Source organism: Planococcus citri, chromosome 4, assembly GCF_950023065.1.
Source record: "Planococcus citri chromosome 4, ihPlaCitr1.1, whole genome shotgun sequence".
Classification (NCBI taxonomy): domain Eukaryota; kingdom Metazoa; phylum Arthropoda; class Insecta; order Hemiptera; family Pseudococcidae; genus Planococcus; species Planococcus citri.
The window spans coordinates 28,738,154-28,754,552 of NC_088680.1; the positions used below are offsets into that span (position 1 = coordinate 28,738,154).

A 16,399-nucleotide genomic window follows, 5' to 3' on the forward strand; every position below is an offset into this window, starting at 1 on the left:
GCTGAGTACTTATAGTCACCCTAACGGTGATAATGAGAAACGAAGTATACGAGATAAATTATTTAAAAATTTATTTAAAATTTTTTTTCACCAAGCCGCATTTGGCTGAAATTATTTTCAAAACTTGGTATTAATTATTCATAGATGATACTCCCGATTAAAGTCAAACACGTGCTCTATTATCGATTTTTTTCCAATATTAAATACCTTTGTAAAACGTTATATTGCCTGAATCCCGAGCTAAAAACCCTGTTGTTTATTTAGACGTAAAATGATTTTTTCTCGTTGGCCATATTCTTCTTGGAGATCGAGTATTGAAAAATATATATTCTTCGAATCGACAACGACAGCGTGTTATCAATCAGTAGACTTTTTTCTTTTGATGTTAGTTTGGAAAAAAATTTATATCACTTTGCAGAAATTGGAAAAAATAACGAAATATTTCTTTTTGAAACGAAGTCTGGAGTTAACGAGTAAGAGGATTTTTTTTTTCAATTTTATAATAATTATTTCGTCTTTCAAAAACTGTGCAATATACTAATCAAAGTCAAATTAAAGAAACGATACGTTTTGGCACGTTTTTCTGTTTAAAAAATGAAAAAAAAAATAAAATAGAAAAACATATCTCATGTCTGGCTAGATTTTCGCACAAATTATACTTATATAGAGTAAGGAGTATGTATGGTATACGTAGAATTGTAAATTTTTAAAGCTTTTATCAAAAGCATACGTATATTTTGAATTACTCGCATTAAAGTCCCATCATGGTGTTTGTACACGAAAAAGGCGTATATCGAAAAGGCGAATCTTTTCAAAGATGTTGCAAAAATCTTGTAAAAAGTTTTCGCTGTAGTATAGAGAAGGAGGAGGAGGAGGAGGAGGAGGAGGAGGAGGAAGGGCACTAGAAATCTGCTTGGTGCTGCTTATACGTACGAGAGTATACGGTAAAGGAAAAATATAGTACAAAAGACCTTTAAATCGCGTCCTATATACGTAGACAATTATTTAAATCAGTATCAAAACACTGTGTTTAGAACACACTCGCAAAATCACACACACACACACGAGTTTCAGTTTGTATTTTATTTTTTTTTATTTATTTTTCTTGTTTTTTTTTTTCTGGCATACCGGGTATTTGGGTTCACTACTTCCGTGCGCAAATATAAAAGGAAGAAATTTTCCTAGTGTAAATGTCAAGAAGGTCTGAGAATAATTTCAATTTTCGAGTTGAACTCGTGTCACGTTTTTTCTCGAGGGAAATTTTATTAGCGGAAAAAAAGGGACGGTGTCATATGTCGTAGCTGACCGCGACATAATGGTCGGATTTTCCGCCGCAAAGTTTTTCCTGTATTGGTTATTATGTATATGGTGTATATTTAATCGAACAATCTGTTGGGAGCCTATTAAAATTTAATATTTGGCATGGAACTCGTAGTAGAAGAACGTGACACTTGAATTCTCAAAATGTGGTCGATTTGCAGTGGAATGTATTCTGCCACAGAGAGAGTGGTTTTTCATCTTGATTGATAACGAGTGTAGTTATCACGTGAAAATTGTGTATTTTTGACCTGGTTTTCCTTCCCCTCCTCGTACATCTAACTTGATGTTACTAATTTTTTTGAATTTCCGATATTTTCACCACGCTTTAAATCTAAAAATGCCATCGACCGTCGACGACAGTTTTTCAATCAATTTTTTTTACAATGGTTGATGAGAAGTATGGTATGGCTTCAGATCAAAATGATTGAAATGGTTGGATCTGATGGATCAAAACCCTGATCTGATTAGATCTAGTCAGATTAAATTGCATCTGGGACATGACCAGAGCTAATTAAATGTGGTAACTTATATGATATGATCTAACTGGTGTGATCAGATACAATCAGGGCCCCTTCTGAACCTTATTAGAACTGGTCAGAGCTGGTCGGATCAAATGGAACACTTCTGTTTATACTTAAGGAATTGGACTCTGCAAAAAAATCTAAGTAAAATCGAAGGATCTAAGGTCAACAATGGTATTTTAGTAAGTAGATCAAGTTGACAAGAAATAAATTTTAAAATGAATATTGAAAAATTAAAAAAAAAAATTCCCATACTTATCTCCCATGAAGAACAGGAACTTGATCATATGAAGTTATAGAGGGGTAAAATTCAGTTCACATCCTATTTTCGACCTTTCAAATCAATTATTAATGTTTCATACCAAAATAGTATGAAAATGTCAAAATTACTCTCTGAATACGGATTTTAAAAAACTGTGCCAAAATCGATCAAAACGTATCGAAAACTATACTAATTAACAAAGCTTGAGGGAGTAAAATTTCATTTGATCATTTTTCTGGAATTTTTTGAAAACTGTAAAACCCAAAAATTCGCTCAGGTTACAGAATAGTTCGGATTTCGAGATTACCAACAATGAATTCGAGAATTCAAAATAATTGGGGTATTAACCGTCTTTTTTAAGATATTGAAAATGAGTCAAATTTGAATTTTTTAAAAATTTACCAAAAATTGGAAAATGAAACTCAGCATTAGACATTTTTTCTGCTGAAACACACATATTTTTTGGAGCTATTCGGTCGCTTAAAAATATAGGTAGTTACCTCTACAATTAAACGTAAATCCAAGAAATATTCAAAAAAAATTAGGGGCACCTACATTAAAAGAGAATTTTTATGACAGAGCTGAAAAATTCAAGGAAATCTTCTTCCTTTTTCACGTTGCCACTTTCATAATGAAATCAAACGTTTTGAAAGAAGGGATCTGTACAATATTGGCACTGGCTACATAAAAAAATTTTGAAGTGTACCATAGATGAAAATAGACTACAGGTGTTGTCTAAGTACATAAATGCGGCAGAAAATAAATACCTAATAATTTGAATTTTTAAAATTAATTCAATTCAGTGTTGAAGGAAGAAGAGGAAAAATGGACAGAAATAGAAACATTTTTGAATGGCATGAAAAGTGAAAAGTGAATAAGATCGGGTCAGATCGAATTTTTTGATCAGATTGAATCCTGGTCAGGTCAAAGTTTTGATCGGATTAGACTTCAGATCACATCAGATCAGAACAAATCAGATCCGATTAGATCTGGGCATTCCATAGATCCAATTTGATTTGACAAAATTTGATCAGATCACAGTTTTAACTGGATTAGATAGATAAATCTAATCAAGTAATTGTTTGATCAGATCAGATCAGATCTGATCCGGACATTCCCTAAATTCAATTCGATTTGAGCTTGTTCACGTCGATCACATCAGATCAGATTAGATCAGATCTGAACATTCAAACTGACAAAATTTTATCATATCAAAGTTTTGACTGGATTAAATCTGTTCAAATCAGATTGGATCAGATTTGACCAGATCAGATCAGATCCGAACATTCTTGGAATCCAATTCAATTTAAACTTGTTTGATTCGATTAGATACGATCTGATCTGATCTGGACATTGCATGAATCCAATTTGATTTCACAAAATTTGATCAGATCACAGTTGTTTTGATCCTATTATAAATCTGTGCAGATCTGATCAGACTCTTGTGTGATCAGACCAAACCAGATCAGATAAGATCAAATCAGATCAGATCCGGATATTCCTTGAATCCGCTTTGATATCTGACAATATTTTATCAGATCAAAGTTTTGGCCGGATTAAATATGTTCAGATCTGATCAGATCAGACTGCTGTGATCAGATCAGATCAGACTGATGTGATCAGATCAGATCCGGACATTTCCTGAATCCAATTTTTTATCTGACAATATTTTATCAGATCAAGGTTTTGGCCGGATTAAATCTGTTCAGATCTGATCAGACTGTTGTGATCAAATTAGATCCGGACATTCTCTGAATCCAATTTGATCTGACAAAATTTGATCGGATCAAAATTTCGACTGGATTAAATTTGTTCTGATCAGATCAGACTGATGTGATCACATCAGATCCGGACATTTCCTGACTCCAATTTTATCTGACAATATTTTATCAGATCCAAGGTTTTGACCGGATTAACTGTTTGATCGGACCAAAATTTCGACTGGAGTAGATCTGCTCTGATCTGATCAGACTGGTGTGATCAGATCAGATCAGATCCGGACATTACCTGAATCCAATTTTTTATCTTTCAATATTTCATCAGATCAAGTTTTGACCAGATTAAATCTGTTCAGATCTGATCAGACTCGTTCATTTTACATCGTCTAATCAGGATCTGTTCAGATCTGACCAGACTTGTTAGATCCGATCCGATCTGATCAGGTCTGATCCGCACGTTTTTTGAATCTAGATCTGAATGATCAAATCAAATCGGATTGGATGAGAAAATCTTCTTTACCTCGATAGACCTAGGTACACTTCAATCAGATCAGATTTAATCAGATTAAAGTTTTGATCGGATTTCACATTTTTCCCTGGGTATTGAAAGCTTTTCTAAGAAAGTATGATTTTTTTCTTCCAATTTTGCGGTTGAAATGTGATTTTTTTTTAATATCATTTTTTTGAATAAAATCTCGACATCGTGAACATAAAAATGTTCCATTCTCATTCGCCATTCAAGAAGCTATTTCAGCAACATTTTTATTAAATCAACTTTGAGAAAATGTGAATTAAAAAAATAAAATATTTGCTGAAAATTAGCTTCAAAAATCACGAGTAAATTTAGAAATGTGTCGGTAGGTATCTTGAACGGCGAGTAACCCTCTCTTCCCCTTCTCTCCATCTTTTTAAAAATTGATCTGTAACAATTGCCACTTCAATTTTCCTCACTCTGCTATCGTCAATTCTCCAGAATATTTGTAGGTCTCGAGAAACATGGAAATAAGGAGGAGAAGTTGATCAGTGATGCGGATAAGTACCTACTCATTTGGTAAATTTTTCAAATTTTATCGACAAAGACTGAACTCAAAATAATCTATAAAAATTCCAATTCCTGTGTGAATTGGGTATATCAGACCTAATATACTCAAGTTAATTTCTCGTATGCTTGTACCAGTAGGCATATTGGTAAATAAACAAACGCCGAAGTAATTAGGGCACCTTGCTTCAACACTACGTCGGATTAGTTTTTTAAAAGCTGGAAAAAGTCGGAGAACAACCCTTTTAAAAAACATACCTATCTACCCAGATATTCGCCCTCACTGTTTTACGAATAAAGTCAGTCCTTTGGGCCATAATTTGACAAATACAATAACTCATTTCTCGCCATGTTTCCTTGTATAATTATTCGTGAGCTACTTTTATCACCATCGGACCTTTTTTATTCAATTTTCCTTCGATTTAATTCTCATCCTTTGGTAAGATCAATTTATCATACGAAAACAGCCTTTATAATATATATGAGACGAGATACAATTGACGTTTTTATTTTCTCTTTTGCTCTCTTTTTAACATAAAATTAGTGCAGAAAAAATTTCAAAGATGACAATAAATAAGCCTACCTACACATCGAGAATATGATACATAAATAAGCATATGGTTGAGATCCAATATCGTGGAAACTTCCATTTCAAAGCTCAATGCTCATGACTCATGAGAGACACAAAAAAAAATATAACAAGAACATTCTTGTACTTCCACCCTCTGCTCATAAAAACCCCATCATCCATCAACCATTTTTTTAACACAATATCCACAATTTTCTTCCACTTAGAATTCTGCAGAAATCCGCTCAAAAAAGGGTTAAAAAAAGGGATAAGAGAAAGGTATGTAAGTATCGCGTCTAACCGCAAAAAAATGTAGCGGTTTGTGATACATTTATAAATTATTTTCCAAACGGTGAAATATTCGTTCGAACAGAATATTTGCACATTTGGTCAAATAAAGTGGCATGTAATTTTATGTCTACGCACTAGGTAAATCATTGTCCTGACTCGCGGCTGTTTCTGTTCGGCAACAACAAAAGAAAAAGGGGAAAAATTAATTATCCCAATGTTGTGTTTTTCATCTTTCTTCTTTTTTTTTTTTAAACAAAATTAATTAATTTCTTCGGCTATTTCGCTTCATTTCTTCACAGTGAAATGCGGCAGTATAAGAACGTTCGTTTCCCTAAAAAGAGTGAAAATATGTTGAACAGGCGATGGGAAAATAAATTCGTTAAATGAATCAAGTCATCCCAATTCCAGAGCAATGTTTTTGTAGTAAAAGGTCAAATTCAAACGAAATAATCATTTCAATTTAGCTCGGTGAATAATTGATAAAGGAACGTCCGACTCTCGGAGCTGAGTCAAATTGGTGAAAAATTTTGAAAAATTTTCCTTTCGAAATTTATTACCAACACACGCTAAATGATGATTCGATTTCCTAAATATGTTTGCAGTAAGAAGAATCAATATTGTAGAATAAATGTCAGAGGGAAAAATCCCATCAAAAGGCCTTAAAACTCGAAGAAATTCTATCGCTTAAAAATTTACAGATATGGATTTTTATACGTTGATATATTTATAACAAACGTGAATTCGTATAAAAACTCGAAATTTAGGTAAGTATTTTTGTTTGCTGTAGGATTTCCTCTTAGTATACGAAAGTAGGTAGGTACTCAGTACGAGGGAAAAAAAAGGAAGTAAAAAAATGCATATTTACGCAGCGGTGGAAACAGATTCGCGAATATGTTTTTTCAAGTGGTTTCTTTTCGGCGATAGCGAGGTATTTTTTGAAACTAATTAATCCGTTGAAAAGAGATTTCAAATTTATTGTTTACAATTGACGAAAGGGTACCTACAAGTAGGAGAGAAAAGGCAGTAAAGTTGCTGAAAAACGTAGTCATGAAGCTGGGAAAAATTCACGCTAGTAAAGTTCGACTGAAAAATTTTGGCAACCTCTTCATGTTTTCATAAACACACACGAGTATATAAATAGTTGAAAAAAATGTTCAACATATCTTGGGGTTTATACGGTATAATCTCGAGCGCATTTTTGTCGGTATTTATAAAGAAACAAAAGATGTTTTGATTAAGGAAACTATACGCTCGCGACGTTCTATACGCTTTAACCTTTATTTAAGATTTAATTTAAATCTATTAACACATCAACGAGGGTATAAAACGGTGATTGTGAATGCTTATACGATGAAATCTTACGCCCTGTATTGTCTCATCGTAATATTATAACGATTTTAATGTACGCAGATTACCGACAGAGTTCTGTTTGATGAAATACTTAGTTCATTGTGTTTCCCGAAGCCTGATTTTGAACGTATAGTATATGCGGAAATATAGGTTCATGAAGTTGGTTCGAGACTCGAGAGTGGATTTATGATGGTTTTCGAATGCGCTGCTTTCTTCATTGGCTTATAAGGGTTGGTTGGTTTTGGAAATGGTGACCTAAATCGGTTTGTTAGAAGGTTATTTTTTGGGCTGCGGGGTGTTCTGTTGAACGTTTCGAATAATTTGCCAGGTAATGTGGTAGTGGCAACTTCAACTGTATGTGTGTAAGTTGGGTTGCCTATTCTGAGATTCAAAGGGGACGAACTTTTGGCAGGAATGAAAGCTTGATTTGGATCCGGGTTCTAATCAGAGGTGTGACAAACAATTCGTTTCAGGTTCAAGTTCTCATCTTGGATCATGCCTTCGGATCCAAATGTTTGTGGAACCATTATCCCGATAAATTACGTTCTTAAGAGGAGTTTAGCTTTTCAGTTCATTAAAATCTGAATCAGAAATATTCAAGAAAGTTTTTAAAAGCTGAAATTGAGCTCTCAAATCAAAAATTCAAATTTCAAATAGGCTCTGTAAATTTAGGTTGTAGGCAAATTTTCAAAATGCTGAACCAGAAAATGATCTCATTTTTCCAATTAGACCCTTTCCACACCTCTCCAACCCTCAGAATGTTGGAGAATTTTTTCTTATGAGGTAAATGTACACGTTTTAGCATCCAATACATTCTTTTTACTTCGTCAGGGTTCGTGACAGTTGAAAAGCCAAGTAACCAAAAATTAGCCTAATTTAATAGTGAATTTGGCCAAAACTAACATGTTTTATTTTTCTGTGGAGAAAATTATCAATTAACCAACTTCCAAAATCAAAAAAAAAAAAAAAAAAAAGTTTAAATGGCAAGCTCAATTGAGATTGACTGATTTTGAAAATCTCAAATTTGTGAACGATGATTCTTTACTCAAAGGGTCTAATTTGAAGTACATAGGTAAAACAGGTTCCTGGTTAAATCAAGTTCAAAGCTGGATTCCTCCAGGTCAAAAAAATCATCCAACTTGATATTTTTGCATATTTTTACTGTCCCACTTCCTTCCTCTACCCATTATTACCACACAAAAATACCTTTCCCAAACAGCTGACGATTTTTGGATCAAAGAAAACAAAGTTGAAAAAGTATACAAAAATCCTCAACTTACAAGGGAACCATCCCACATGATAATCTCCGATTTGTATGAAACTTGAACTGGTGGAAAGAGGCTCACAAAAAAACCCCATCCTCCCAATTTTCAGCCGCTGAAGTTGATTTTTCGATTTTTGGCGAGCGTTTGAAGTTTTGTGTAAGTATTTCTTAAATATTTTCTATCACATTATGTCAAAAAATTCTATTTCTGATGATAATTCCAGATTTGACCAACGGTAGTACTTATCGATTAGGTATCAAGCATAGGCCCTTTGGCCGAAATTTCAGCTGCTGAAGTTTATGTAGTGGCGAGAAACGGTCATTTTTCGAATTCACACATGACGCAAAAAATCCTGTTTTCTGAACGGACGGCCGGATCCGGCCAATGGTGATACGAGTCGATTTGGTATTCGGCACAGGCTGTTTGACCAAAATTTGAGCCCTTGAAGTTCATTAGATAAGCTTAATTTAGGTACTGGTTTTTCAAATTTTTCAATGACATTCATAAACCACCAGATGGACAAAAAATTCGATTTTTGATGATGATTCCAGATCCGGCCTGCGGTAGTATTAGTCGATTAGGTATCAAGCATAGACCCTTTGGCCAAAATTTCAGCTGCTGAAGTTCATGTGGTGGGGAGAAACGGCCATTTTTTGAATTTACAGAACAACTTTACCATGTGTTCACAAAACTTGAAACGCTGGTTAAAAATCGAAAAATCAACTTCAACAGCTGAAAATTGCGGGATGGACGTTTTTTGAGGTCCTCTTTCCACCAGTCTAAGTTTCATTCAAACCGGAGATTATCGTGTGGGAGGATTCCCTAGTTAGATACATTTCAGCTAGGTACTGAATTTCATTTTTTATTTTTTGTGAACTTTTTAAAAAAAAATTAAAATACTTACTTGATTCAAAATTTTTATAAAAAAATTAAAATTAGATAAAATCAAGATAAATAGCTTACTGGAATTTGATTGCTATTTTATTTCTGACTTTTCAAATCAATTGAGAGTGATTTTGACCCCTTTCAGAGAGCCTTCAGTGAATTTTTATATTTTCCAGGGTTGAAGAGATGCAAACTTGAATTTCGCAAAAATCACATTTTTCAACAGAAAAAAAAACAATTTTCAAGTAATTCGCGAGCCCCACTCTAAGGAAAAAAATTTTAATGCAAAAAAATTGCAGAACATCTCATTGTTTAGTTGTAATCAAAAATTTCAAGAGCCGAAGTTCATTTTTAAAATTTTCAATGGATTTTTAAAAATGTTGAAAATTTAAAAAGAGTTGTTTCTTACACTAACTTTTCAACTTTTTCATTTTTATTTCAACCTTCTCATTTCAAAAACTCTCAGATTTAGACTATTCTGGAGCGTCCAGTGAATTTTTAGTTTTGACCAGACATTTTGAACTGCTTCAGAAGGGTCAAAAAGTTCAAAAGTGTATTCTTAAGAATACGCTTTTGCACTTTGTAGTGTAGGTAAGTCCAGATAAAATGAAGGGAAAAATCAATTTTTTAAAAACAGCACATCACGAGCCATTCTTTTGTTGAGATGTCATCGAATGGTTTCTACATAATCGTCCAACTTGAAAAACAAGACCTACGAGTAAGTATTTGAAATTCCTGGAGAAAAGTTGAAATCGCATTGCGGACTTCAAAATTTCAAATTAGAAATTTAGATAGGTACATTGAAATAATTCATAGTTTCCTTTTGCTCAAATCAAGAATTCAGAAAATTGAAGGAGTTCCATTTACAGTTTTCTTTAAACAGCTCTCAATATTCGGTTAAATATTTAATTAAATTGTAAAAATTCAAAAAACCGTGTTCAAACATTAAAAAACTGCCCCTTCAAGCCTTAGGACCAGCAAATCAATTAACACGTATAACTTGAAGCTCTTCTTCTCTCTCCCTCTCCCTCATCGCTCGCCACTTAACCGACTAACCTAGAGATGAAAATACAAGATGAACGAGGAGTAAATAGTATATTACACAACGAGGGCCGAAAAAGTGATTTTGGACGAGGGTGAGGTTTGTGACCCGAACGAAGTGAGGGGAACAACTCACACGAGTTCAAAATCACTTTTTCTCCGAGTTTAGTGAAGTAATTTTTCCTGAACGAGGGTGGAAAGTACTTATTTTTACATCCGAGCGATTCTCGCGAGATTGGAAAAGTAGTACTTTTCACCCCTAGATAGGATTACTGCTCCGTAGGGTATAGTGCTCACTGCTCATTTTTACAGAATTTCTTCATCTTTCCTTCCCCTATCATCGGTACCTTTTTAATTCATTTCGAAGTATTGACTGTAGGTACACAAAAAAGGTAACTTTTTTACAAAAATTTTTTAAATTATCATAGAAGTTATTAATAAGTTAAATAGGTAAATTAATATAAAACTTGATGAAATATTATGAAAGATCCCTAAACTTAAATGGTGAAAAACGTCCCAAGCAGTTTGAAAAACATTGAAAACTGACGAGAATTAATCTTTGTGAAATGGTGACAAAAATTCGTGAACAATTTTTAAAGCAAATTTTAAAAAGGTTTTAAACAATTTTGAGAGTTTTGACGTCATTTGAACAATTTTTGCTTCGTTTTGAATAATAATTTTTATATACGAGTAATTTCTTCAATTTTACACCATCTTGAACTATTCTCTTGGTATTCATGATTTCTTTGAAGGAGGGGGAGGGAGTATTTCCCCCTTTTGTGCTGTTTTGAAGCAATTTTCATAATTTTTCAAATATTTCTTAAAACTTTGCTGAAAAAAAAAACCATGATTTACCTAAGTTAATGTAATTTTTTTTTTTACTATAATTAAAAACCGATATTATGAATATTTTTGCACATTTACTCAATCATTTTTGACGAATTTCTGAATTGAAACAGATGAGTAGATTAAGGATGAGCAACAGAGAAACACTCTTCCCCCTCCACCCATCATCTAAATTTTTAGGAAACTGTACCATCTTATAACATTGATAAACATAGTTCCATCATTCAATTTCAATTCATCAGTTTTTTTTTATTTTTGAAATAAATTCTGTTTTTTAAAAATGATTTTCAGTTATCTAATATCGTCATGTCAAAGTCTTCCGTTTGGTGCAGCTTTTTAGTAATTTTCCATTCAAAATGGCCCAACCTCTCTATTCCTGCCAGTCTTCGAGCATGTCATTTAATAATTATGAACTAATGTCTCCACTTCAACCCATTTTTTGACATGAGAACAACTGTACCTAATAATCAAACTAAGCAATGAAGAATAGAATATAGTTCTCAAAAATTCTAAAATTCACTTCAAATTATAGATACATTGACTTCACTAGAACGTTTAAAAGAGTATTGGGGGGGGGGGGGGGACTTATAAAAATTTAAAAATGTATCACCTCTAACATTTTCCTGGTGCATTATTTTCTAGAAATTGACAAAAAATTATGTAGGTACCTATCATAACTTTTAAGTAAATTTATACACCTGTGTATTTAAATACTTTATGTACCATTAATAATTATAAAAATTCGTAGAACTTAGAAGTAAGATAACTACTTAGATATTAAAATCAACGTTTAAAGTTTTGATAGGTACCTAGAGATATATAGGTAGAGAATAACTTTCTCAAAGTGCCTAAGTGAGTATAAGTAATGTAATACAAATTCATTAAAATGTAATTAGAATACGTTGATGTTCCAACGACAATACGAGTTACTTCGATTTTTAAAAAATGAGAAAATGATACGGTTGAAATTTCGCAAAAAAAAAAATATATATACTTTAAACATCCCAGTAAAATCTCCGGTTTAACGATAACTCGTTACATCGGTCAAACCCATAAACAAAAACGAAAAAAAAAAGTACCCGGTAAAAATATCAGTAACATGCCTTATAGAAAAAAGAAAGTACCTTCTTGTTGGCAATCCATAAAAGAAATATTTCACGTCTGTTGGTAAAACTTTAACGAAATTAACGATTTTTAACCCTACGTACTGGCAGTTGAAAATGTCTATATGTGGTACGTTTGATCGGCATAATAACAGTTGATATGTAAGTGGTATTCGTGACTTGGCAGAAATGGGGAATTCGACGTATTGATACACTTATTATACATAATTAGTCTAAGCGTATCGATATCGCGTCATTAAAACGTCTCCAGTCCTTTTAAAATTATCGAATCGCGATCATTTTGGCAAATTGATTACTCGAGCGGCGCGGCGGCGGTGGTGCACATCGGCGTCGGTGTTGAAAATTTCAACGAGAGATGAGGCTCACACAATATAATAAAGCACTATAGGTAGACTGGAAGAGGCCGGAGAGAAGGACAAAACGAACGTAAAATAAAATGCCACTTTATACGCAACAAACGATATTTTACTATCGTAGGTACCTCCGCGTAGCAATTAAAGTTAATATTCAGATTTTATGCGTTCTCATCCCCCCGTATTCTGCCCCCGATGGGGATTGTGTTTTTTGGGCTTCGCTTCAACAGCCTACTAGAGGGGACTGGGTGAAGGGGATCGTTCCGGCGGAAAATATCATCGGATAAGAAAACACTAAAGAGAAGTTTTTATTTTCGTAAAAATTACCTACACTAAAGGAGACTTTGGCAGGATTAAAGGAAAACTCAAGGTTGTCTATAGGGTCCATTAAAAAAGAAAAAAAAACTCGTAAAATGTTCACCTTTACGTATTGCAAATTGAGAGCTTTGTTTTACCCTTCGGAGAGCCGGCCCTTGTATCTTAGATCGCCAACAAAATACACAAGAAAATAAAATTTATGGTGTTAAAGATAAGAACCGAACCGAGGGCGCGAGTGGAATTTTCCTTCGCGTCGTAAAATATTATAGAAAAAAAAATATTATATTCTTCCAGGAAATAGAAAGTTTTTCTTCTTCGGCGTTGTGTGAATTATTAAACGAAAGTTCAAATGCGTGTGCCGAAATTTCTCCAGCAGTTTACCAAATTATAACGAAGGAAATTAATTTTAAAGCGTGGATTAGGTTTTATTCAACAGTGTGAGAGCCAGTGAATGTGCATAATTTGTTAATATTTCAATTAAAATATATGCCGAGTTGCGTATTTTTAGTCTGACAAAAATGTTCAGAGAATGAAAAATGTTTATGAATGCGAGTTTCACTGGAAAATATTTCTCCAACTGGAAACATTCGATATGTTTTTAAATTCACTTTAAATTTCAACTCCAGAAATCGTGTTAAAAAAAATAAATGTAAAAAAAAGACCACAATATTAATAATCAACGTTCACACTTTTTTGTAAAAAAAAAAAAAAAAAAAAAAAATTATTTTTAAAATGCAAGTAAAATTAAAAAAACTAAAAATAAAATTGAAAATATAAATTCAAACTTACCAAATTCGACAGCACAGGAACCAAAGTACAGAGATATTTTACGCGGGAAATAAAATACTTGTGGAACCTTTTGGAAGTCAGCAACAAGCGATATAAACACGAAGAATAATATATCTCTGTTGTATACAGGAAAAATAGAGGCCGAAACAGTCGTGCGTAATGAGTTAAGGTTGAAACATAGTGCACACTTTCCAATGGTATCGAACTCTGTAGAAAATTCGGCGAACTAAGAATCCGCCGGAGACCGGAGAGCATCGGATTAAAATCGTCATAAAATACCGAGTATAATATGGTTTTTATAGCAAATTAAAATGAAAACTTCACCATCGTATAAAAATAAAAACGTAGGTATATAAATGAGCGCAGATACGGTAGCTAGAACCCCTGTAAAGTAAGATTCAACTTGCTACTGGGGTTTGATCGTTTCGAAGAATGAAACGAGGAAAATATACGCGAACACTTACGACAGTTGGTGATTTTATGAAAATAAGTATGAATTTTTACTCGCAACAAAAGATTCTTTTGATGAAAATTTCACCAAAGGGAATTTCTAGCTGCGTTTTGCGTACCGAGAATTTTTTCAAGAGTTGTATGAAGTGTTGTACATGTCATATACACTATTCGTGACAATTTAAGAATCACTGAGGACACTCGTATGACACGTAGAATTGTTCAAGAAGTGTACAATTGCAATTAGACTGCATTTTAAAGTAGTACGTAAGGGGAGAATGAAAAACGTAATTAATTTTAGAAATATTCATTAGACAAACAATACGAATTTTTTTTTTTTGTAAACATGGGTTTTTACATACTCGTTATGGGAAATAGGTATTTAAAAAAAGTTAAACATATTTCGGTAATGATTACGTACGAAGTGTCAACCGTTTGATAAATTTATTGTACGAAAGAAGCAATTAAGTGGTCTCCTACACATAGACCATGACTCGTAGATTTCTCAAGTACGTACGAGTTAAATTGTGTAGACGATTTCATTCAGAATACACCTATCTTAAAAAATTGTCTTATTAAGAGTAATAACTCGCAATAATGGGTTTTTTTTAACATTGTCAACTAAATTTAGATAAATTACACATTGATTCGTTCTGTTTTACGTCAAACGAAAGTTACCGGAACTAGATACCAATGGTGAAATAATTAGTCAGATTGCAGCATTCAAAATATCAAAAATAATTCTCCGGTAAACTCGAATTTTTCAGATTCCATCGAAATATTGAACTAAAACACCGATGCGCAGAAAACAAAATAAAAACACTTTATTACTAATTTAAAAAAAAACAATACGAGTACACCATGTACAAACATAAAACGAAATCATACAATATATATTACATCAGCATCGCTTCTTGTCCATGATTCAAGGAGTACCACCGAGGCAGCGATAATTATCAATAGATATCCGGTACTTTTCTCGATCCGAGACAGTAAAAAAGGTTTGGAAGAATTGTTTAGGAGGGTGATCTTTGAACCTGACTTGTCCTCCGGTCTTGATAACATAAGTTTTCTGATTGGGTACAGGGTTATTGTTATCTACAAAAACAAAACACGAGTAAATTAATACGATGGCAGAGATGAAAATAATTTTAGCGGATTATCACGAATAACGTACCATGTATGCGCTGCATATCGAAGGAATATATTGTGTGGGTACACGGAGGTAGCTGGGTCAGGAACTGCTGGATTTTATCTGGTCCGACGTTCGATATCCCATTCCATACAAACAGTGCTTCGGGAAGATAGAGTCGAGCTATGCTTTGCTGCATATAAAACAAAAAATAGAATTACTCTATTTGGCTGATAACATAAATATTCGAGGGATGAACGAATCGAATACTTACGTGTTGTTGTTTATCCAATTTCTCATAATATATTTTAACAAATTGTTCGGCCGCATCTAATTCATTGGATGATTCCAATTTACTCTGAAATCATGACAAAATAGTGTGTTGAAACTTTGAACGAATCACATTTTCATCACTTCGATCTATCATTACTTACCGATTGCATTTGCAGTAGATCTTTACGGTCTTGAAACATGTTTTCGTAACACACAGCAACTCTTTCCAAGAAAGCGATAACGTACAAGCACAATAAATGGATACCGTTTACTTCGATTGATGCGATTCACATTCAAAATTACTACGTATAACGAAGCATCAAGCAGTCATTAAATAATTATTCAAACACGTGAAATGTGAATTAAATACTCAAAAAGAGACACATTTTACATCACCAAAATATTTCCATATTGAAAATTTCAATCACACACAAATCATGAAATCACCTTTTTTTTTGTAAACAAAGCTGTGGGCAGATAAACCAACGTTGCCAGATTGATTTCTAGAAAATTTCACTTGCGCAGAACAATGTGCGCATGTTGGCGGCTGGTATGCTGCTTTGTTTCTTCCCCTATCTTCTTCACCTGCAGCCCACGTTTTTGTCCTAAGATAGGATGTATTCACATTCGACAGCAAAGTTAGACAGTTTAAATAGGATTTAAAAACTTACAAATATATGAAAAAATCGCCATAAAAAATAAATTCCGTAATACTTTAAAATATAACAGACTTTCTTATAATAAAATTTAACCTGCTAATGAATTTAATTCGAGTATTTTATGAAAAAAATGTATTAAACAAAAAAGCACGCCGCCTTTGTTGAGACATCGTTGTATGAACACTCTTCTCTTTT

General features: G+C 33.2%; 2 protein-coding genes across 4 annotated transcripts in view; both read right to left on the reverse strand.

Annotated features, from left to right (window-relative positions):
- The window catches only part of Scp2 (Sarcoplasmic calcium-binding protein 2), a 122,722-nt gene extending 108,597 nt beyond the window's left edge, over positions 1 to 14,125 (reverse strand). Inside the window, exon 1 of the mRNA XM_065362747.1 lies at positions 13,691 to 14,125. Within this exon, the coding sequence (XP_065218819.1) occupies positions 13,691 to 13,945 (255 nt within the window). The 5' untranslated portion in view covers positions 13,946 to 14,125. The remainder of the gene's footprint in view (positions 1 to 13,690) is intronic.
- A 444-nt stretch (positions 14,126 to 14,569) lies between these two features.
- Nxt1 (NTF2-related export protein 1) lies at positions 14,570 to 15,999 on the reverse strand. 3 transcript variants are annotated; one of them, XM_065362752.1, is made up of 5 exons: positions 15,707 to 15,999; positions 15,547 to 15,630; positions 15,318 to 15,465; positions 15,041 to 15,238; positions 14,570 to 14,926 (listed from the first exon to the last, which is right to left on the reverse strand). In XM_065362752.1, exons 1-4 carry the CDS (start codon positions 15,743 to 15,745, stop codon positions 15,066 to 15,068), a joined length of 444 nt encoding a protein of 147 aa, XP_065218824.1. In that variant the 5' UTR covers positions 15,746 to 15,999; the 3' UTR covers positions 14,570 to 14,926; positions 15,041 to 15,065. The 3 variants fall into 3 exon arrangements, with proteins under 3 accessions (XP_065218824.1, XP_065218823.1, XP_065218822.1); XM_065362751.1 differs by having other exon boundaries at positions 15,029 to 15,238; XM_065362750.1 differs by lacking the exon at positions 14,570 to 14,926 and having other exon boundaries at positions 14,941 to 15,238.
- Positions 16,000 to 16,399: the final 400 nt, after the last annotated feature.